This window comes from Rhinichthys klamathensis, unplaced genomic scaffold, assembly GCF_029890125.1.
Source record: "Rhinichthys klamathensis goyatoka isolate OS25496 unplaced genomic scaffold, OSU_Roscu_1.1 h1tg000275l_1, whole genome shotgun sequence".
Taxonomy (NCBI): domain Eukaryota; kingdom Metazoa; phylum Chordata; class Actinopteri; order Cypriniformes; family Leuciscidae; genus Rhinichthys; species Rhinichthys klamathensis.
Genome location: NW_026606794.1, coordinates 901,694 through 924,630, shown reverse-complemented (window position 1 = coordinate 924,630; position 22,937 = coordinate 901,694). Strand labels below are relative to the sequence as shown.

Sequence of the window (22,937 nt, the reverse complement as noted above, 5' to 3'; positions counted from 1 at the left end):
TTTTCACCGAATTCCAACACACCACATACAGCGGAGAGCTTGGTTAGCTGCTTTGAACAAGAATCCCAAAACACCATTGATGACTCTGAAGAAGTGGCGTGTTTGCTCCGAACATTTCACAAAGAAGGACTATACCTGCACAGGAACACGCCTAAAGGATGAGGCTACACCAACAATATTCAGATCACTTACAGAAAGCCCGTGGTCTTTCGCCAGCTCCGGTCTGTTCTGGATCATATCTTTCTTGCCTCTCACGGTCCACAAGAGCTAATTCCTCCTCCGTGTACTCGGGTTCAAACAGATATGGCTCTTGGTCTTCTAAAAGAAGTCATAATCATCTACAAAGTCGGCCATTGCAAATGATCTGCAGTTTGCTAATAGCACAGGTAGTAAAAGTCACGTTGGTAGTATTGACGGAAATGTCAGCAGCTGGATGCTATTGGAGGGAGGGGGAGAGGAAGCGGGAGCCGGTAATCTTTTCACGAGTGAAGATATTATTGCGCCAAGTCGAAGTGCTCAAAAGCACTTGTTATGGTATTCCGCCATACAATATAGTCATCAATTTTAAACGCTTAGAAAAGCGCAACGGTTTATTTTGTGTCACCAGCCCAGGTCAAGTTACACTACTCGAGTAACTGTGTTTACATAGGGAAAACGTGGAAGTGTTTGGTCGCTTCTCTGCTTGGCCCATATTTAATGCATGGGCTAAGCTAAGTGCTAACATAGTTTTGCGGCAATACAGAGGGATATAGTGCACGCACTGAGACGAGAGAGGTATGTATCAACTCGTCTTAGTTAAGGGAATAACATAGTTTAATAAGAAAAACTGGTGGAGTATCCCTTTAAGGGAAGACGTTCACTTCACCATGCACACTCCACAATGAATAGCTTATTATTTGTGACTGTTTGTGACTGTTAAACGTAACTGGTATAATCACAAACGTTATTCTGTGCCCTAAAAACGGGCATATTTCATGGGATTGTTTCAGGCATGGTCATTGCAAAATCTAGAGAAATGCGCGAGGTGGCCATCAGGGTACAGTTGAGACACACTGTCTTAACTGTACCCGCGATAGAGGAAACACACTGTTTAGTTGTTCAGTGTTATGATAACAGGTTAAATGTCATAATTAGCCAGCATAAGCTGCAAATGAAATAAAAAATTGGTATTTGTGATAATTAAACTGTGTATTATTAATGAATATATAAAATATATTGTTTCTGTTTTATAAAATTTAACCAGTGCTAATTTAAATAACATTAATGAATTTGAATGGATGAATAAACAAACATGTTACCCAATTGTTATTTTTTTTATTTGTCTTTATTTATTATATTTTCAATGAACGATTAGTTACCTTTACATCATTAAAAATGGGTGTCTCAACTGTACCATGGTACTGTCTCAACTGTACCACATATGGGTACAGTTGAGACAAAGTTGAGACAAAAAGCACCTTATTTTTATGAGCTAATTGTGGAAAATATAAACTACTTATGAGTAATATTGATTGATAATATCTTAGTCTACAAGCTCATGAAATGTCATGTGGCATATCATGTGGAAATTCACGTCTTTTCAGCATCTATTTTTGTGTGAAAAATCAAAACGCAAAAAGTGTCTCAACTGTACCCAGTCTACCCTACTGTTTGTTTATTTTATTGACTAAACTATTTACTATTACTTCTCACTTTATCTTATATTTATTAATTGCATTGCACTGTAGTTGTACCATATCATATGTATTACCATAAATGATCCATCGCAGTTATCTTTGTTATTGCTAAAATCAATAACAAATTTGATCTGATGTCTGACCTTGACTTAAAATCGGGTCAATCACAGAAAATGCTTTTTCCACAAACTTTATTTAATTTAATGTAAAAATTAAATTATATCTTCACAATTCTTATCCAAGAATAAAAAGCCAGCCTACATGACAAGCCTGAGCTTTGACAATTCCTTATTTAAAAAAAAAAAAAGTTTCGAGATCGAAATTTTCGAGATAATATCGAGATTTTAAATAACTAGAGATGGAACTTTTTGTACACCACGTACAAAACACTGAATTGGCTGAAATCAGTTGATGTCGGTTGATGTTCAGTTTTTGTTTTTTTTTTGCATTTAATTACAGTGCAGTAAAATGGCGGACGCATTGACGTATCGCAGCCAGCAACGTCTATGGTCGTATGCACACACTTCACAGGTTCACAATCTAATTCTCCACTCTCTACAGAAGTCTCGTTACGACACGTTATCCTTCTTTACGGAATTCTTGGTTTAACAGGTTTGTTTTGGTTTATGGTGTTTGATATTAGAAAACCCGGGGTTAACGTTTCAAACCCAACGCGTATCGTATTGTCATTTGTCAAACTACAAATTTTACGTGTGTTTTGCTTTTCAATCAATTATGATTTCAATGTGAGGCAGGTAACGGCACGATGAGGCCTGTGGCTCAACTGCTTCACAACAAGTTTGTTGTGGTGTTAGGAAGTTCAGGTTAGTAAGTTACTGACGGAGATTAATATTGTGTCTAAACTGCACTTGATTTTTAATATAACTATTTTCTCTCCAGTTCAGCGCGCTGTCTACAAGGATTTAGTGCTAATCTTGCAGAGAGACGCATATTTAAGTTTATCCCAGTTAAAAAGTAAGGTCAGTAACGTTATCTGATAGTATGTTTCATTTGTGTCTCCTTTTACTAATCCTAAAATGTACATGTTCAAAAATTGTAACTTTTAAATTTAGAAAATTATTTTGTTATAAAATCAGATTAAGAGACTATATTTGGTAGCCAATATGGCAGCTTGTTTTTAGCTGGTGTAAACCTCTTTTACTGTCTATGGTGTAAACTGGTAGGCCATTTTAGACCACAGTTCCAGGTGGCCATATCACTTTAAGGTTGTCAAGCTTGTTTAGAGTAGCTTGTTGACCTTCCAATGACCAGCTAAAAACCTGGTAACATGTCCAAAAGCTATTTTGGCAATAAGACTTAATAACAAACACAGTTTTGGTCATTTTTATTTCATGTAATCAATAAATGGGAGCAAATGAAGCTGCTGTGTATGTGAAGGAAATGCATATTATCTTGTATAGAGTTAACTGGTTAAGCAATGTCTGATGATGCATCTATCTTATCCATATATCCTAGGGTGAGTTTTCGTTCGAACAGGATTGCCTGGTGGAAGGTGGCCAGTTGGGCCAGATTAATAACGGCACTGCGTATAGAGAAGTGAGACAGTACCGCACAGATCACCACTTGATCCGCTTCTATTTTGTGACTCGAGTTTTCTCTAAATATGTGGAGACTGGAGAGCATCCTAGCTGACTTTGAACAGGGCATAAAACCAGACCTGGTTATCGTCAACTCTTGCTTGTGGGATATATCGAGGTAGGAGTGCTCGTCATCGTGCCGTTACAGACATAAGATATTTAGCATGTCATAATTATTTTTTGATTAACATGATTTTTGTTTTACTGCACAGGTACAGCTGTAAATGGCCCTTGGAGTACAAAGAAAACCTCAACAAGTTCTTCATGAAGCTAAAGACCATTTTGCCAGAAGAGAGCCTGGTTGTGTGGAACATGACTATGCCCCTGGGAAAGAAGATCGTGGGAGGTTTCCTGGTCCCAGAGGTGGGTTACAAAAAAATAATGGTAGGGGATGAACCATCATGAAGAGTGGTGAGAGTCAATAATCCTTTTTCATCTTGCCCACAAACTCAGATTGAACATATGGGTCCTTCATTAAGATTTGATGTGATTGAAGCCAATTACTTTGGAGCCACTCTTGCCAACAAGTTCGGCTTTGATGTGCTGGACTTGCACTTCCAGTTTCGCTTCAGCCTGCAACACCGGATGAAAGACGGTGTACACTGGAATGCCGTCGCCCACAGAAAGATCACATGCCTGCTCCTGGAGCATGTTGCACAGGCATGGGGTGTGGAACTGCCAAAACTGGGTGAGAAATGCAGATTGAGTTGGTGTCATTGGTTATCTGAGTTTTAAAGCTGCAAAGTAAGTTTCTATAATTTTAAAAGTAGGATATATTGATCCATACCAACTAGGGCTGCACGATTAATCGCACTTAAATCGAGATGGGTTATCACGATTTTGAAATCGCAAAGGCTGCGATTATTAACTTTTACGCGCAGCTCGTCATTGATATACGGCTCTGTAAATGCTGCTCCATCTGAAAGCACTGTGAGTTGAGTCACTTATAACGTGCATTTGAAAAAGCAACACGCGTCAAACATCTTTCCAAACATGAGAAGCATTTATGAACCTCTTGTCCAACAAAAGACAACATTTAATAACATGCATTTACTCCAAACTCACTTCATAATGATGAGCATAATTTGTGATATGATGTGGCTTCTTACACAGAATAAGGCAGTCGTGTATTTATAAGTCATGTTTAATCAATCAAAGCATTTCAATCTTCTCTTTATTCAGCTACAGCGATAGGGATTTCCTGGAATGATGATGCGCGTTATTCTACTTCTGCGGCGGTGCTTATTTATCGTGTCTGCGTGAGAGCGCCCTCTGGCGTTCAAACGGAGCAGCATTTACTACCAGTCAGCTAGCCTGACTTCGTCATACTCATATTCTAGAAAGAACATGAGTCTGAAATTGATCCATTGGGCTGTGATTATGGGGCGTGTTTCAACCGTACCAGGAAAGAAAATGCCTCTCCATTCAATTGGATAGACCTACAACCAATCAGAGCAATGGAGTAAATGACGCATGTTCTTCATTCATCTTTCCGACCGACAAATGCCTTTATCGCGGTTCTCTGTTCCTCTTTTAAAAGCAATGCGCTGTCGATATCTTAACAGACGCGATGGCATAATCTACACTACACATGATGTTTCATAAACAAAGTTCGGGAGGAGCACGTTCAAATAATCATTCTAATCAACTTGTCATCAAACAATACCATGTCTAACGTTACCCTATCAGCCTGAGAGGAAGCATAATCACTCAGTCAACTCACCTAACACTCCTTGACAGTTTTTCAGCATCTCTCGTCCACCACCCCGACTGCTCACTTTCTGTTATTTAGAATACGGGGGAGTAACGTTACTCTGGGTTCGGGCCGAATGCCGATCACGGAGCCCTCTCCTCAGACAGCACGTCATATTTCACGAGTTCGCACTTACAAGTAATATAATATAGGCATTTATTCGATCTGACTTACTTGTAAGTGTGAACTCGTGAAATCTCAATTCTCCAGCGGCAGTTATCTTTGCTGTAAACGAATTCAACCCAAGCGCTCTTCAATGACGTGATGATTACGTAACTGCAGATCATCTGTCAATCATCGTATAAAGCCCGCCCTGGCAATTTGATTGGCCCGACGTTTTCTGAACCGGTCATAATTACTCCTCAATGGAGCGAGTCCAGACCGAACTTCCCGAACAAAACATGTTGTGGGCGGGGTTCGGGCTGGCATCCAGGCTACCAGTCAGCCGCACTGCAGTGAAAAGCTGCGCATATAATATCGCAGCCTTTGCCAAATCGCGTGCGGTTTTATTGCGATTAATCGTGCAGCCCTAATACCAACCAAACAGTTCAAATAATCATATTTTTGATTAATGACTTGCCTAAGGATGCATGGAACATTTAGTCACCCATTTATGTTTGTTCTTTTTTGCTTTGCTTTTTTTGCAGACCAGATTAATGCAGATAATCGCCCACCATTAACTGAGAACCATAGCTGGCAAACGGCTACTTCAAGTGCTCCTGCTCGCCATCCAGGTACATTATCAACCAAAAATTTGGGCTCTTTAAATTAGCAACGATGCATTAAATTTATCAAAAGTGACAGTAAAGACTTACATTGTTACTAAATAAATTGCTCTTTTGAAATTTGTTCATCAAAAAATCATTCAATTTATCTTGGTTTCCAGAAAAATGCGATGCAGAACAACTGTTTTTAACATTGATTATAATAAGAAATGTTTCTTTAGCACCAAATCAGCATTATCAGATGTATTTCTGAAGGATCATGTGCAGGGCTTGACATTAACTTTTTTGCTCACCAGCCACTGTGGCTAGTGGTTTTCCAAAGTTACTAGCCACTCAGCGTTTTCACTGGCCACAATTTGGACACCGATACCATAGGGGAATAACTACCATATAGATATTTTTAATAGCATCTCATAATTTGGCAGCCGGTATATTAGGCTACTGTCACTTTAAGCCAACGCTGAAATCCACCGCATTTGGCGGGTGTTAATGTCAAGCCCTGATCATGTGACACTGAAGACTGGAGTAATGATGCTGAAAATTCAGATTTGCCATTACAGGAATAAATTACATTTTAAAATATATTTAAATAGAAAACAATTATTTTAAATACTAATTATATTTCACAATTTTGCTGTTTTTTATTGTTATTATTTGATCTAATAAATGGAGTCTTAAGCCCTATTCGCACTGGATTTGCGGGGGAATTTTTACTTTACAAATTACAGACATGGCCGATTGGCACAGGATTAAAGGGGTCATATAATGCCATTTTTGTACAAGCTAATATGATTCTTTAGGGTCTAAATTAAAAGTTTGTAATATACTTTAATTAAAAATTCTCATTAATATTGTAAGAAAACACTTATTTTACCTGGTCAAAAACAGCTCTGTTTTCAGCACGCCGTTTCAGTGCATATGACTTTAAATGATCATGAGCTGCGCTCACTCCACCCCTCTGTTCTGCGCATACACCGTTTGTAACACAATAACAATATAACCATAACGCGTTGTTCAGTATAAACGTGGAATTATGAATTATATTGAGAACCTCATACATAGAAAACATGCCGTAATGTACCCTGAGTGTAAACCTTAGACGCATTCATTGTGAAGCGTGCAGCTAGCGATTTGCAAAGATTAATATATTAAAATAAAGTTTAATAAAACGTTTCACTCACTTCCGTTCTTCTGGAGGTTCAGCAGGAACACGAATATCTGGTACCGATCCTTTTTAGCAAAGCTTCTTAGCAAATCCAGCTTTATACTGACCCTCGTCTATAAAGCAGTCTGGTGAGAAATGATTCGCGCAAACACGAGAGCATTGACGTTGCTCGTGGGGAATATTCCCTTCGAAAACAAAACTCAGCCACTGCGTCTTCAGCGGTTCGGATTCAGGAACATTAAAATGACTGCGTTCGTTATTACACCCAAGAACAGAACACCACAATCGCTTAGACGCCATTCTGCTCATAGACAGTGCTCCAGCATATCAACAATGACCGCGCCGGTCCGCGCAGACTATGATTGACAGCTACCTCATGTGCGAGGGCGGGTCTGTGTTGAAACGCTCCCGTCAATCAACAGTCGTGGGAGGGGGGTCCGTTTTATTGACGTCACAAAAACGAACGGCTTGATTTGAGGCAGGGGAAAACATATAAGGAGATTAAAACAAAACCACTGGATGGATTTTTATCATTATATGATGTTTGTGTACAGGCACTGCCAACACACATTTCAGTACAATCAACTTGTAAAAGTGCATGTACCATTATATGACCCCTTTAAGATCACAGACAACCTCCTCAATTATTACAAATGACTAGAGGTCACCAGGTAATACTTATCCAGTGCATATAGGGCTTTAGACTGCAAGAGACTTTTAAAAATATATTTTTTAAAATATAACTTTTTCCCCCCTCCAAGTAACTTTCAAATTCAAAACATGCCTTTTTTAACAGGTCCGTATAGGAACCAGAGGTGCTTTAATCCACCTATGATGCCCGCCATCCACTACAACAATGGTAACAATCAACCACTCTTGAGAAAATTCACTCAACCAATGTAATAATCCTCATAATGGCTCATTTTGAGCCACTGATTGTACAACTTTTAGAAAGCACTGGGGATATTGTAGTTTTTAGTCATATTTGGTTATTTTTATGTATTGGTTATGTATTGGTTATTTTTTTTTGGTTATAGAGCAGTCAACATTTGAAGTGAATCAAAAAAGTTCATCAAAGTTGTCCTAAGACAAGAACAGTTATTGTTCAAAATTCATGTATAACTTTGATGAAAGGTTTTGATCTACTTCAAATGTTGACTACTGTATTAAAGTGACCGTTTTTATTTTTATTCAATAATCCATTTTCATCTTTATATTTTTTTTTATTAGAGTGAAAATCAGTTTTCTAAATAATGGAAACTTGACTGACTGCTTAATTTCCACTTTAAAGCCGCGATGTACAGAACATCACACAATTATAGAAGAAAATGTATAAAAACATTTCGGATCAATAAAACTAAGAAATAACAAATAACTGCTGACAGGATTTGCATTTCACATGCAAATCAAATTAAGTCACTATATTGCCTGTGCGAGCAGGCTCTAAGTACAGAGTGCAACATCGATGCACTGAAAAATAATCAACTAATTTACAGAATTAAATTAGAACAGAATATACGTTTCTACTAAATAAAAATACAAAACGAAATAAGTCAGAATCAAGTCACAAGATGCAGAACAAATGTTTGCAAAATGCCTGAAGTGCAGGGGAACATATATTCAAAACACAAGCCACAAATAGTTCAAATAGATAACCCTGAGTGATCAATAAATTAAATAAAAATAAAGAAATTATAAAAATAACGAAAGTATAGCCAGAATTGTCAACTTTGTCTTTTTAACTGCAGAAACGACAATAAACGCCAAACTGGAGTGGCAGTTTAGCTTAACATGTTCACAGCATCCAAAAATCGAATTAGAATCGGCTGAAATGTTTTGAAATCACTTGTACCCTTCCTGATTGAGAGAAAAATCCAGTCTTTCACTCTGCCTGTGTCCGTTTGAGTCTTTTCAAATTGTGTGTGCGGGTAAAATACATTCTAAAACGTTTTAACGGCTTAATGTCCTTAAGACCGTTATATTAAAAGATCAAATTCTGTACACACCTTATTAATGAAGCATACTCTATATATAGCCTAAAGAAAAGCAGATGAGCCCAGAATATAAACGCAACGCTTTTAATTACACGTTAAGCATTTTCCTACCATAGAAAACCAACTTGTTAACGTTGGTCGGCAGAAGTGCAATCATGTTTTTCCTGATGCTAAATCCAGCCTTGGGGAATATCCTTTCTGATGGTGTGCATCCACACTTTAGATTTTCTTATCCCAGACATTTTTATAGATTTAAATCCCTGCCGCCAAGATGCTCCTCGGTCGGTCACTGATCGAAAGTGAAATTTAAGTCTGTCACTGGGTGTCTGGATTTATTCACGCACGTTAAAAATATATATTAAAAGCTTCTTTCTTTGCACATTTTTATTTACAGCATTATCATAATAGGCTCCTATATTAACGTATTGACAGAAAACCGTTATGTGAAATCAGACATTGAGCACCCTCATATAGCCAAAATGGCATGATCCTCGTTTCATAACACCTCTGTGAAGTTTCGACCATGTGTTTGGTAGTTGAATCAGGCTCCTCCTATCGAAGCATCGAATCTTCGACTATTCGGGGTCACCCCTATACGGGTTTGTAACTACATGAGAACTATCCCTTTAAGTTCTGTTGTGATGAAAGAAATGAATGCTTTATCGTTGAGGAGCAAAGCATTTAGTCTCCATTGTTTGGAAGTTTGTGCTTAGTTCTATGCCCTATTTCAGTTCAACAGGTGAATTGTCCAACACGGTCATCAGTAGTATGTTCAAGTTAGCTATTCTATGAAGCTCATTCTTGGGAGTGAAAAAAAAATATATCCTACAATGAGATGCAAGTCTATGGGAGTAAACCATAAAATCTCTACAATTTGCAAATTTGCTTCTCCGCACGTGTACAAGTCCAAATTTATAAGATTGGTACTTTAACTTCTTACTCATTTAGGAGAGTGGGGTGTTAGAAATGGGCTGTCTGTTCAAATGTTGCAACATAATACAATTAAAATCCCCAATTAATAATACTCCAAAGCTATGCTGTATAATTACATTGAGAAGAGAACTTTAATAAAAGCATGCCTATCATAATTTGGTGCATACACTTTCATAAGTGAGACATCAGTGCCGTCTATAGAGCCATTTACCTAAATGAATCTTCCCTCTGTATCCTTATAGGTCATTGCTAAATAAAATTTGGCCTGTCTCTGTATCAGGATAGACACTCCTTTCCTTTTCCCTAATGGATGAGAAGAAAAGTACACTTTATCTGCCCATGACCTCTTCAATTTCTCATGTTCTGTGACAGACAGATAACTTTCTTGAAAGAAAGCTATCTGACAGTTAGCAACAGAAGGCCCTTAACATTAGAGCCATTAGAGGAGAGGAGGGGGGCTTGTATGTAATTGAAACATTTTAAAAAAATCTTACCAACCCCAAACTTTTGATTGATAGTATAAGTTCACATAGATTCCTTTTTTCCCCCTTTCCAAGTAATTCAAAACATGCCTTTTTGAACAGGTCCGTATAGGAACCAGAGGTGCTTTAATCCACCCGTGATGCCTGCCGTCCACTACAACAATGGTAACAATCAACCACTCTTGAGAAAATTCACTCAACCAACGTAATAATCCTCATAATGGCTCATTTTGAACCACTAATTGTACAACTTTTAGAAAGCACTGGGGATATTGTAGTTTTTAGTCATGTTTGGTTTTGTTAATATTAATAAAACCAAACATGCCTAAAAACTACAATATCCTCCAGTGCTTTCTAAAAGGGACCGTTTTTATTCTCATCTTCCAGGTCCAGTCTGGACGCCAGGTCAAAGGATGGTCAATGGCTTCAGATCACAGTACCGCCATGATGATCTGCCACCCCACATGACTGCAGGTTCAGAGCTTTGAAAGGGAAATCTTTTACAGAGGTACAGGTTTTATTATTTTCTCAAATCATCAGGATCTAATATTAATGTAATATTGTGCTAAAAGGCTGATTATGTTTTTTAGGTGCTAACAATTCAGCTACTTTCCCCAACTGGCCAGTGAACAACTTAGTCATGAAGCAGAAACATCGAAATCCATGTACACGAGAGAGACTACATCCTTACAGATATTAAATCCATCGAGACAATATCTCATTGTGAATGGCCATAATACACAACACTGTAGCAAAATCTTTAAAAAAGAAAATTTTCCCTTAAAACCTCTTAATTTGTTGTACTTTTGCCTTTGTAGATTTTTAATATACTTCACATATTCTTGTTTGGTCAACAGATAAAAAAATCAGCAACAAGAGTACTTAATTACAGAGTACAGTATATTCTGACCTCAAAAATAACCAAAGAGTCCAAACAATGTTTATAAATTCAGAGATTGTTTGTCCCAGACATTTGCTTATCCATACCTATAATCTATATTTGAACCAGCAGGTTCTTTCACCCCAAAGACATTTATTTTGATGCATTTTAGTTGTTTTATCACTGTGAAGCTAATGGGGCACATGTCCATTGGCAAAGGAAATGAAAAATGCTTTATTGATTTTAATAACATTGGGAAATGCTGTACAGCCTTTTTGTGTATGGTTATTTTTATTTTTATTTTTTAACCCTTTAGGGGAACTTATTCAAACTCTAGCATGATGGTAATCACCATCCTACATTTGAGGTCTTCTAAGATAAAGATGTGACTGAACTGCGAATTAAAGTTCATCTTTAAAAATAAGGAAAAGGGATAAAATTACTTCAAAAATGCATGGAGGCGTTTGATAATTCTCAAGAAAAACAGGTAAGACATTTTTGTTTTGTACACTGTAAAAACATATTAAACTGATTCTAAACAAAATTCTCTTTGAATTTCTCATTTTAAAACATTTTAACACCTGATAATTATTTATCTATTTGTAGGGGAAAAAAAACGGATAACTGATCTTGGTGAAATTATGGAGGATCTTAAATGTGTTGAGTTCAGGAAGCTAAAGCATTTAATGAGCAACACTGTGAATAGAGATCCCATTCGTTGGACGAGACTTAAAGTGAACGACAGGTGTGAATGGCGAGTTTGGTTGTTGAGACATTGGGGTTTTAAAGAATCAGTGAAGAAGAATCTGCCTCGCAATGATGAATTTGTGATAGATCGACTAAAGAAATACGTGATGCTGTTTGGCCTTGAGGGTTAGAGGTCTTTTACAGACCAAGCAATAATATTGTGAATAAACCTCAGTAAGCACTTTACATGAACTTCAGATTGGTATTGTATGTGACTGGTGACATTATATGGCTGTTTGATTGTACTTCAATTGTAAATTGTAAGTATAGGTGGATTTGTAAATTGATTGTATGAATGTTCAGGTTGTTTAAATGTAGCCAACATATAGCCTATTTATTTAGCAGATACTTCAATCCAGCGTGATTTACAAATGAGAAATACCACATAGCCAGTAACATGAGAAGTGCTTTATAATATGAATATATACTGTAATTGACAATGAATTGTTTCTGCCTTTTTGTATGAGAATTATGTGCAAAGATTTCACAAATTAAGTTTAGAAATGTATAGCCTAAAGTGTTGATGAAATTGGAATGAACAGACAATAAGTAAACAATAAAAGGGATAAAAAAGTTCATTCAAAAAGGAAATATTTAGTTGTACTCAAAAACATTTTGGTTAGGTCTGTTGTTAACTATACTTTTTACATATGTGTACCCATTTTACCATTTGTGTAATTTCTCTACTTTTTTATCATGGTGCCACTATTCTAAAATATTTGGAATTGAATCTAAATATATTACTTTTTTTAATAACAAAACGCAAGTATATATGAGTACAGTATTAGTTTACTGTGAGTTATGTTTTCTATAAAGTGTACTTTATGTTTGCTGTAATGGGTGGTTCAGAATTTTGGACATATAATACAGGGAACAAAGTATAACTATTGCAATGCGATGAAAGGGTAGTTTGATTTGTAACATTATTCTCTTCTTAACAGACATTTATATCGATAGTCTGGCGTTATAATTTATTTGCTTTTGGTGTACTGTGGAGTGGGTAAAACTGTTTTTAATGGCAGGCTAGCAGTTACCGTTGTCGCGCTAGCAACTGGAACGACTGGATGAAATTTTTTGAAAACGGTCTCCACTGATAAACAACACCCAGGCTAACTTGGAAATGAGGCCCGATGTCCAAAATTCTGAACCACCCCTTTAAGTTGTCCTCTTTAAATAGGTTAAAGACAAGAGATCACTGTAATTAGACCGACCAAAGGAAGTCTAAAAAGCTAATTAGCATGTGTTTGCCCATATTAACCGCAAGGGGAGCAATATCTTACTTTTCTTCACACCCTTGACAGTTACGACACTCAATTTATCCTCGCTCATCTTTTACGGAATTCTTGGTTTAACAGGTATGTTTTGGTGATTTATGGTGTTTGATACAAGGAAACCCGGGTTAACGTTTCAAACCCAACGTGTATCGAATTGTCATTTGTTATTACAAAGTTTGCGTGTGTTTTGCTTTTCAATTTATTACTATGATTTCAATGTGAGGCAGGGAACGGCACGATGAGGCCTGTGGCTCAACTGCTCCACAACAAATTTGTTGTGGTGTTAGGAGATTCAAGTGAGTACTGATGGAGATTAATATTGTGATAGTATTGACCTTCGTGATTTTCCACTCTAAACTACACTTGATTTTTTAAAACAAGAATGACTTAATTTTCCCTCCAGTTCAGCGCTCTGTCTACAAGGATTTAGTCCTAATCCTACAGAGAGACGCATATTTAAGTTTGTCCCAGTTAAAAAGCAAGGTCAGTATCTGAATGCATGTTTCATGAATTGTCTCCTTTTAATCATAAAATTTACACGTTCAAACATTGAATCTTTTAAATTTAGCTTAATTATTTTGTTGTAAAATCCAGATTAAGAGACTATATTTGGTACCCAATATGGCAGCTGTTTTTAGCTGGTGTAAACTGGTAGGCCATTTTAGACCAGCTACAGTTCCAGGTCACTTTAAGGTTGTCAAGCTTGTTTTTGGGACATAGTAGCTTGTTGACAATCCAATGACCAGCTAAAAAACAGGTAGCATGTCCATAGGATATTTTTTCTTCCATGTAATCAATAAATGGGAGCAAATGAAGCTGCTGTGTATGTGAAGGAAATTAATATCTTGTATAGAGATAACTGGTTAAGCAATGTCTGATGACCCATCTATCTTATCCATATATCCTAGGGTGAGTTTTCGTTCGAACAGGATTGCCTGGTGGAAGGTGGCCGGTTGGGCCAGATGAATAACGGCACTGCGTATAGAGAAGTGAGACAGTACTGCACAGATCACCACTTGATCCGCTTCTATTTTGTGACTCGAGTTTTCTCAAGATATGTGGAGAGCATCCTAGCTGACTTTGAAAAGGGCATAAAACCAGACCTGGTTATCATCAACTCTTGTGTATGGGACATATCCAGGTAGGAGTGCTCGTCATTACATCTTGTTACAGACATAAGATATTTAACATTTCATAATTATTTTTAAATTAACATGATTTTTGTTTTACTATACTGCACAGGTACAGCCGTGAATGGGCCTTGGAGTACAAAGAAAACCTCAACAAGTTCTTCATGAAGCTAAAGACCATTTTGCCAGAAGAGAGCCTGGTTGTGTGGAACATGACTATGCCCCTGGGAAAGAAGATTTTGGGAGGTTTCCTGGTCCCAGAGGTGGGTTACAAAAAAATAATGGTAGGGGATGAAACATCATGAACAGTGGTGAGAGTCAATAATCCTTTTTTTTTATCTTGTCCACAAACTCAGATTGAACATATGGGTCCTTCATTAAGATTTGATGTGATTGAAGCCAATTACTTTGGAGCCACTCTTGCCAACAAGTTCGGCTTTGATGTGCTGGACTTGCACTTCCAGTTTCGCTTCAGTCTGCAACACCGGATGAAAGACGGTGTACACTGGAATGCCGTCGCCCACAGAAAGATCACATGCCTGCTCCTGGAGCATGTTGCACAGGCATGGGGTGTGGAACTGCCAAAACTGGGTGAGAAATGCAGATTGAGTTGGTGTCATTGGTTATCTGAGGTTTAAAGCTGCAAAATAAGTTTCTATAATTTTGAAAGTGAAATATATTGATCCATACCAGCCAAACATTTTTAGTTAATGGCTTACTTAAGGATACATGGAACATTTAGTCACCCATTTATGTTTGTTCTTTTTTGCTTTGCTTTTTTGCAGACCAGATTAATGCAGATAATCGCCCACCATTACCTGAGAACCATAGCTGGCAAACGGCTACTTCAAGTGCTCCTGCTCGCCATCCAGGTACATTATCAAGCAAAAGTTTGGGCTCTGTAAATTTGTATTACTTTTGTTTAGTGAATATTGATGCGTAAATCCATCCTTCCAATAATGTCATAATTTTGGACGACCACAAAATATGGGTTTGGTTACCAACATACTCAGGGAACTACACTGCGACCAAAATGGTCGCATATGCGACCTTTTGAAATGCCATTGCGACCCTAATTTTTAATGGGTCGCAAATGTATCACCGTTTGATTATTTTTGTACCTATATGTTTTAGGCAATATGCTATGATTTACTATGAGCATTTATTAAAACAGAAATGTGTATTTTAAGAATACGTTTTATAACGTTCTCTGAGCATTCAACACATCAAGTTGGCTTCGCGCTTGTTTAACTGAGAGAACGAGAGAGAGTGAAAGCCGCGCGCGCGCACTCTCTCGCCGTCTTCACACTGTCTTGCTCTCTCTCCCGCCCTCGCTCATATTAATGAATTGAGTTGACTGAATATCTTTGAGAATACACGATGGTATTTTTTTCCTGAACTACCACTGGTTGTGAATTGTGCTAAAATAACGTTGCCTCATCTTCTCTGAAAAGCTTTCCACACAAATATGACATAAACCACACTTTCAATAAACAAAACAAAAAAATCTATCTAGTGATGAAATGTTTTCTGTGTTGAGAGTGAGACAAATGTTGTGCGATGTCCTAAACTGCCTGGATAATCACACAACGTGTGCCGTGGTCCGTTAATGACACGTCCGATTCGCGAACTAATATGACTCCTTTGAACCGATTCACTTTAATGAATGGTTAAAACAACTGATCTGTCCAACACTGAACTCAAGAGACATAAATCAGAAACACTTTACAATAAGGTTCCATTTATTAAAGTCTAGTTAACTACATTAAAACATTCTATTAATATTAGTTTCTATGTGGATTTACTCCATGACAAAACCACCCCAGTCATTCTAGAATGATTCATTCTTTCCAAATAGAGCTTTTTGTTTGAAATTGTTTTTATATCGCAATATATATCACAGAAAAATCAAATATCGCAATGTCATTTTTTACCAATATCGTGCAGCCCTACTGTAAATTCTGTGGGCCTTCAGGACTGTCCAAATTTGTAACTGCGTCAAAACAATTCAAACACAAATCATTGAAGCTTCACTATGACAGTATGAAGCACGCGAAGTGGATTATATTTATTTTATTTTTCCTTAAGAGTTCAGAAGTCTACCCATCTGTGCCTGCAATAGCATGTTGAAATCCAAAAGAAATTCATTTAGCACTTTATTGTGTAGGCCTACTGTATTTTCTATTGCAGTAAATCTATCCCAACCAATTTTAAAGAAAACAAGAAGGCATTTGGTTTAAAAGATGGCAAGTAAAATAAAAAGCACATCTGTATGCAATACAGTTTCATTATTGGTCATTATTATCCAGAGTAGCTTACTATAAATAATTTGTGCGACCAAATCATGTTTTGCGCTAGTAACTGAAAAAGTAAGTAGCGCAAGTGCCACCAGTGGAAAATGTTAGTGTAGTTCCCTGATACTGTCCACAGTTTCTCCAACATTTGTCTGAACAGGATGCCATTTTGATATTATCTGTGAAGTTTAAAAAAAAAAAAGTATTATCTTCCATTTGAACTCCCTAGTCCCTTCAGATATTAGAGCTGGTCACAAGATGTTCCTCTCCACAAGCTTCCTGCCAAGTTTCGAAAGAAATCGTTCTGTTAATTTCGGCCTCCCATTTCTCCTTTACCTGTAAAGTGTTATTTGAATTATTAGATGAAAATAACAGGTATCCTTTAGAAATGGTCTTTTTGATCCTGTCCAGTTTGTATTTCTTTAAAAAAAAAAAAAAAAACATTTATTAGTGAGGGTTTTTTAACATTCTTATTCCTTATGTGTTGTGAGGAAATGTCTCGGTTGTGAATATCTAAATGTTTAGACCTTGGGAGTGTGGATTCATTTCTTATGTGTTTAAATTATTCAAGTGCATCATTGTGGAATATTTGATGCAGATGGCTAAGTCCATATTAAGACCACTTTTTAAAACCTGGGTCTGAATGGGATGGTACAAAGTCATTAAGATAACCCATACTAGCTGCAGATGAAATTTTCTTAGACATGCTAAATGATTTATGTATAGTTCTTCAAATTTTTATTTTGTATTGTGTAATTGGTCTGAGGAGGGGATAAAGATACCAAAGTACTTCAACCCATTCTTGGCCCATTTAAACCTGCTTTTAATTTGGATTTGTTTTGAGATTTAACCATTGATATCTATAGCCTCAGTTTGATCCATATTCACTTTATATGTTCAAATGTACTTTTAGTATAATTGTTTTGAACACGTAAAACTGAGCTGCGTTACCCCACCATTTAAATTGACAAGTAAAGTGACATGTTACGAGGTAGTAGCCTAATTTAGCATTAAACATTGTTACTTGTGGCTAATTAAATAATATCATGTGATCAAACTTCTTGGTTATAAAGCTTTATTTAATTGTCTCATCCACGAAGCTAATTTGTAAGTCCCGTTAGATTGATTTCCATCGGCAGTAAGGGGGTGAAGATGACATCTCCCATCATTCTCCCATAGTTAATTAAAAAATTTATAAAACTCATTTATATATCCATCAGGTCCTGGACTAGCAGGATTGTGCCATTTCATCAGGTTGATCGTACTTAGATTAAGAAGCAAAGATCTTCAAATATTGTACAAAAAAAAGAATCTAGTAACTAACAATCTACTAGCCGTATAGCCATTTTCATATCTTTGGTTAAACCTTAGGCCCCGTCCACACTACTGCGTTTTCGTTTAAAACCGGAGACCTTTTGCTACGTTTGCACCTCCCGTCCAGACTAAAACGGCAAAAACGGAAACCCAAAACGGAGAAGTTTAGAAACGCTGCCGATCCGTTTTTCGTTTTGAATCTCCGGAGGGCGTTTTAGTGTAGACGGGTCAAAACGGAGGACTTTAGAAACGATGACGTAATAGAGGCTCACGCTCGGCTCTATGATTGGGTGTCATCAGTTATGGCGTATATCTTTGCTAGCAGCTGTTGTACAAGTAAATTCTGCATTTTACAACGCTATAACTGCCTACATGCGCCGGAGTCAAGCTATTATTCGAGCGATCTGTGACCATTCCCGTGTGCAGCGGCGGCGTTGACCGTACATGGAGCGTCGGTTTGGGGTTAACCCAGAGCATGGTGGGATAATTTTATCAATGAAGTTGTGTTTACACCGGCACGCGCATGCCCAGTGTTGGTGAATGGTCACGTGATCCGCGTTTTCAGTCGTTTTAATGTGGACGGTGATCAATTCTAATACGCAGCTAAAACGCTGGTGTGGACTGAGATCGTATTCGCTTTAATTATCCGTTTCTAAACTAAAACGCAGTAGTGTGGATGGGGCCTAAGATTGCTTGGTGTTCTCATTCTTGTTGTTTAGCTACCCTCTCTCTCTTCTTGGCACTTGTGAATGAAATGGTCCCACCTCTGAAATATGCTTTTGCACAATCCCATACTGTAAGTGGTGATACCGCAGTAGAGTCATGGGTATAATTTAAAGGGATAGTTCACCCAAAAATGAAAGTTCTGTCATTAATTACTCGCCCTCATGTCGTTCCAAACACGAGGAACACAAATGAAGATATTTTTGATGAAATCTGAGAGCTTTCTGTCTCTCCATAGACCGCTATGCAACTGACACTTTTATACTTCAAAAAGTTCATAAAGAGATTGTATAACTAATCCCTATGAAACGTGCGGTTTAGTCCAAACTTTCTGAAGAGACTCGATCGCTTTATATGATGAACAGATTGAATTTATTCTTTTATTCACATAAACTTTGATCAGCGAACATAAACAGAAGCTCATCTGAACCTGCTTGACACGCGAGAACAAACTTCGGGAAAGCGGAAGCTCAAACGTGCTGCGTAACACACAAGAATGAGCCTCATTGGTTCTTACTAAGGCTCAAACGTGCTGCGTAACATGAGAATGAACCTTATTGGTTCTTGCACGTCAAGCGAACATGCTTGAGCTCCCGTTTACCACAACTGATGTGTGAGTTGATGAATGTTTATATGTGAATAAAAGCCTAAACTCAATCTGTTCATTATATAGATTGTCAAAATGTCAGTTGCGTAGCTGTCTATGTAGGGACCGAAAGCTCTCAACTTTATTTGTGTTTCGAAGATGAACAAAAGTCTTATGGGTTTAGGGGTGTCCCAGACTAAGGATTTTCATAGTCGAATCCATAGACTGTAAAAAAAAGATGGACGACGCCCCTTCGCTCTTTTCCATTGGAGAGACCTGAAGCCGCCAGTGTCCCGATATGGAGCTGACATCTTGGGACTTGAGTCTGCGCAGTAGCGTTTTCGGGACCAGACATGCGCTGTCGTGAGCAGGAAGTAAAGCCGTGAAATCAAGGCCCCGCCCTCACTCTCGCTGAATCAATCACTAGCACACGCCCTGCACTTTTCTTAAGTGGCCTCTGTCTGCTCCGTTCCTCTCCAATGATGTCTGCTGATTGCAGTACCTCGTTAAAATAAGGTACAATTACCAACCACATAGTCAACATTATGAAAAAAAGTCAGTTGGTGCTTCAGTGACTACTTCGCACAGAGAACCTGTTAATCATGATGTCACAGCACCGTTTTTATAGCATCAAATAACTAACTAAAAACAAACTTATTTTAAAAACAAACACTTGAAATTACATCAATGTGATAGAAACTACAGTAAATGACAGAAACTATCTTTGGAAAAAAGATGTGTGAAGTGTAATTAATTGTTTAGTTGGTCTCACATCCCGTTGAATAACACGGGGAGGCAGGGTTTATGACCTATACTAGGACCGGTCACATCGTCAAGTCTTACCTATAGTCGATTCATGTGGGGTTAAAAATGTGCAAAGAAGCTTCTTTCTTTGCACATTTTTATGACTAACATGTTGGCTAATATGTAATTGAAACATTTTTCACAATATTACTATTTTTATTCTATTTTTGAGCTAATAAATGCAATCTTGGTGAGTGTAAGAGACTTTAAAGGTGCCCTAGAATGTTTTTTTTAATTATTTTATAATGTTTCCTGGGTTACCCTTATAATGTTAGTATGTTTTTTAGATAAAAAATAATCATAATTTAGAAATAAATGGCATTTTTCCTAGCCTGCTTTTAGCCTCTGATTTGAACACTCTGTTTGAAGGGGCGTGTCTGCTGTGGGATTCAGTGTAACCGCGGCCACTGCTGTGATTGGCTGACATGCTTGCATATGAAATAGCTACATATTACATGTGAAACTCTCTCCCGAATACTTTTACTACTGCTATTATACGTTTTTACTATAACAGCTATCGAGATTAACGAATCGTGAGATGTTTTTAAAGTATTTAGATCTATTCCCATCACATAAAATGTTGCCGTGATGAGCATTGAGCAGATGACAGTGTGTTGATCGCGAGAATGAAGATCTTATCATTGCAAAGCAGTTTCTGCACTCTCTCTGCTTTCACCAATGCAAACACGATGATGTAAATACAGTAAGAGCTTCGTTGTGCAGTAACGTGCGTCATTGATTAGATAACGAGTTTGGCAAGTGTCCAGATAAACTCGCGCTGTGTGGAAAGATTGTTCTTTGATCGCTTTCTGTATATAATTTGTTCACAATTTAAATACGATTATTTTCATCCTACTAAAAGAAACGATGTGAAGCTGATATTTTAGTCACTGGCTTGACTTACTGATGCATAAACAGTATTGAACGATTTTGAGAGAAAGATTACCTGTCTGAACTTGAACAATTACACATCAGAAAGTGTTGCTTGGTAGCTCAATCCGAGGCCAGCTCTGTATTGGCCCAAGTTGAGGAAACAGTCGGTGAAATGTTTGAAAAATTCCAGAGAAAATAAAATTAACCCATTGTTTCTTCAGAGGCTCAGATGAAGGAACTAAAAAATACTTTTGTGTTCATGTGTACATCCACACTGAGCAACTGCCATGCTTCGGCTGCGCAGTTCCGCCTGGCATTGAGGGCTGGCATTATGCAAATATTTGGAGGCGTACATATTAATGATCCCGACTATTGCGTCACAGTCGGTATTGTGTGGAGAACCGACCGTTTTTCAGGGGTGTTTTTCATAAACGTGAATTAAATGAGAACGCGAAAACAGTCCAGTTTGAGATTCACTCTATGTCATGTCCATGCACTGAACTCTTGTTATTTGACTATACCAAGGTAAATTCAATTTTGAATTATAGGTCACCTTTAAAAACATTTTAAAAACCTTACCAACCCCAAACTTTTAAATGATAGTATAAGTTCACATAGATTCCTTTTTTCCCCCTCTCCAAGTAATTCAAAACTTGCCTTTTTTTAACAGGTCCGTATAGGAACCAGAGGTGCTTTAATCCACCCATGATGCCCGCCATCCACTACAACAATGGTAACAATCAACCACTCTTGAGAAAATTCACTCAACCAACGTAATAATCCTCATTAGAGTTCTCAACGGGCCTGAAAATTACAACCCGACCCGACCCGGCCCGTGGCTTTTAAAGCCCGGACCCGATGTAACCCGACACATCAACATGAATTATCTGCCCGAACCCGACCCGCGGCCCGACGCCACCCTTTTGATCGGTGAGTGATGTATGTAGAATAGAATGTATTCTATGACTATGTGAGAGTGCGCGCGCACTCTCACGTCTCACACATTCCGCCCATCCAGCTGACATAAACCACATTTCAATAAACGAAAAAAACTATCCAGTGATTAAATGTTTTCTGTATTGACGCAAATCTTGTGCGATGTCCTAAACTGCCGAGATAATCACACAACGCGCCGCCCCTGAGCAACGGTGATTTCACCTGCAGCAAGTTTACTTTTCACCAACTCCATCTTCTTCTCCGGGCTAAAGGCGTGCACGCAGCGGCGTCAGGTCTGCCCTCGCGTCGCGATGCACGTTGCACGCAGCAGCCAGACTTTCTTTACAGTGAACAGCAGCGATGAATAATAAATGTTTTTTTTTCTTTCACTGTACAATTCAAAAGATTAAGCCCGAGGTCCGACCCGACCCGAGTCATTTGCAAATATTTTCGACCCGAACCCGCGGGTCCCGTCGGGTTTGTCGGGCCGACCCGACCCGTTGAGAACTCTAATCCTCATAATGGCTCATTTTGAACCACTAATTGTACAACTTTTAGAAAGCACTGGGGATATTGTAGTTTTTAGTCATGTTTGCTTTTGTTAATATTAATAAAACCAAACATGCCTAAAAACTACAATATCCTCCAGTGCTTTCTAAAAGGGACCGTTTTTATTCTCATCTTCCAGGTCCAGTCTGGACGCCGGGTCAAAGGATGGTCAATGGCTTCAGATCACAGTACTGCCATGATGATCTGCCACCCCACATGACTGCAGGTTACCAGAGCTTTGAAAGGGAAACCTTTTACAGAGGTACAGGTTTTATTATTTTCTCAAATCATCATGATTTAATATTAATATAATATTGCTAAAAAAGGCTGATTATGTTTTTTAGGTGCTAACAATTCAGCTGCTTTCCCCAACTGGCCAGTGAACAACTTAGTCATGAAGCAGAAACACCGAAAACCAAGTACACGAGAGAGACTACATCCTTACAGATATTAAATCCATCGAGACGATATCTCATTGTGTATGGCCATAATACACCCCTT

At 37.9% G+C, this 22,937-nt stretch overlaps 1 protein-coding gene across 3 annotated transcripts; it reads left to right on the top strand.

The window, feature by feature from the left end:
* Positions 1-2,434: 2,434 nt before the first annotated feature.
* Positions 2,435-22,916, top strand: fam113 (family with sequence similarity 113). Of its 3 annotated transcripts, none has more exons than XM_056268727.1 (10): positions 13,081-13,308; positions 13,455-13,523; positions 13,631-13,710; positions 14,136-14,368; positions 14,470-14,620; positions 14,714-14,948; positions 15,143-15,229; positions 21,622-21,684; positions 22,576-22,698; positions 22,781-22,916. In XM_056268727.1, the coding sequence occupies exons 2-10, from the start codon at positions 13,466-13,468 to the stop codon at positions 22,888-22,890; spliced, it is 1,140 nt and encodes a 379-aa protein (XP_056124702.1). In that variant the 5' UTR covers positions 13,081-13,308; positions 13,455-13,465; the 3' UTR covers positions 22,891-22,916. The 3 variants fall into 3 exon arrangements, with proteins under 3 accessions (XP_056124704.1, XP_056124702.1, XP_056124703.1); XM_056268728.1 differs by having other exon boundaries at positions 13,451-13,523; XM_056268729.1 differs by lacking the exons at positions 13,081-13,308; positions 13,455-13,523 and adding an exon at positions 2,435-2,500.
* The last annotated feature ends 21 nt before the right edge of the window (positions 22,917-22,937 follow it).

Coding starts and splice junctions, on each gene's coding strand:
- fam113 (XM_056268729.1), top strand. CDS start 2,443: ATGAGGCCTGTGGCTCAACTGCTTCACAACAAGTTTGTTGTGGTGTTA. Junction 14,369..14,469: donor TGTGTATGGGACATATCCAG/GTAGGAGTGCTC, acceptor TATACTGCACAG/GTACAGCCGTGAATGGGCCT. Junction 14,621..14,713: donor GAGGTTTCCTGGTCCCAGAG/GTGGGTTACAAA, acceptor CCACAAACTCAG/ATTGAACATATGGGTCCTTC.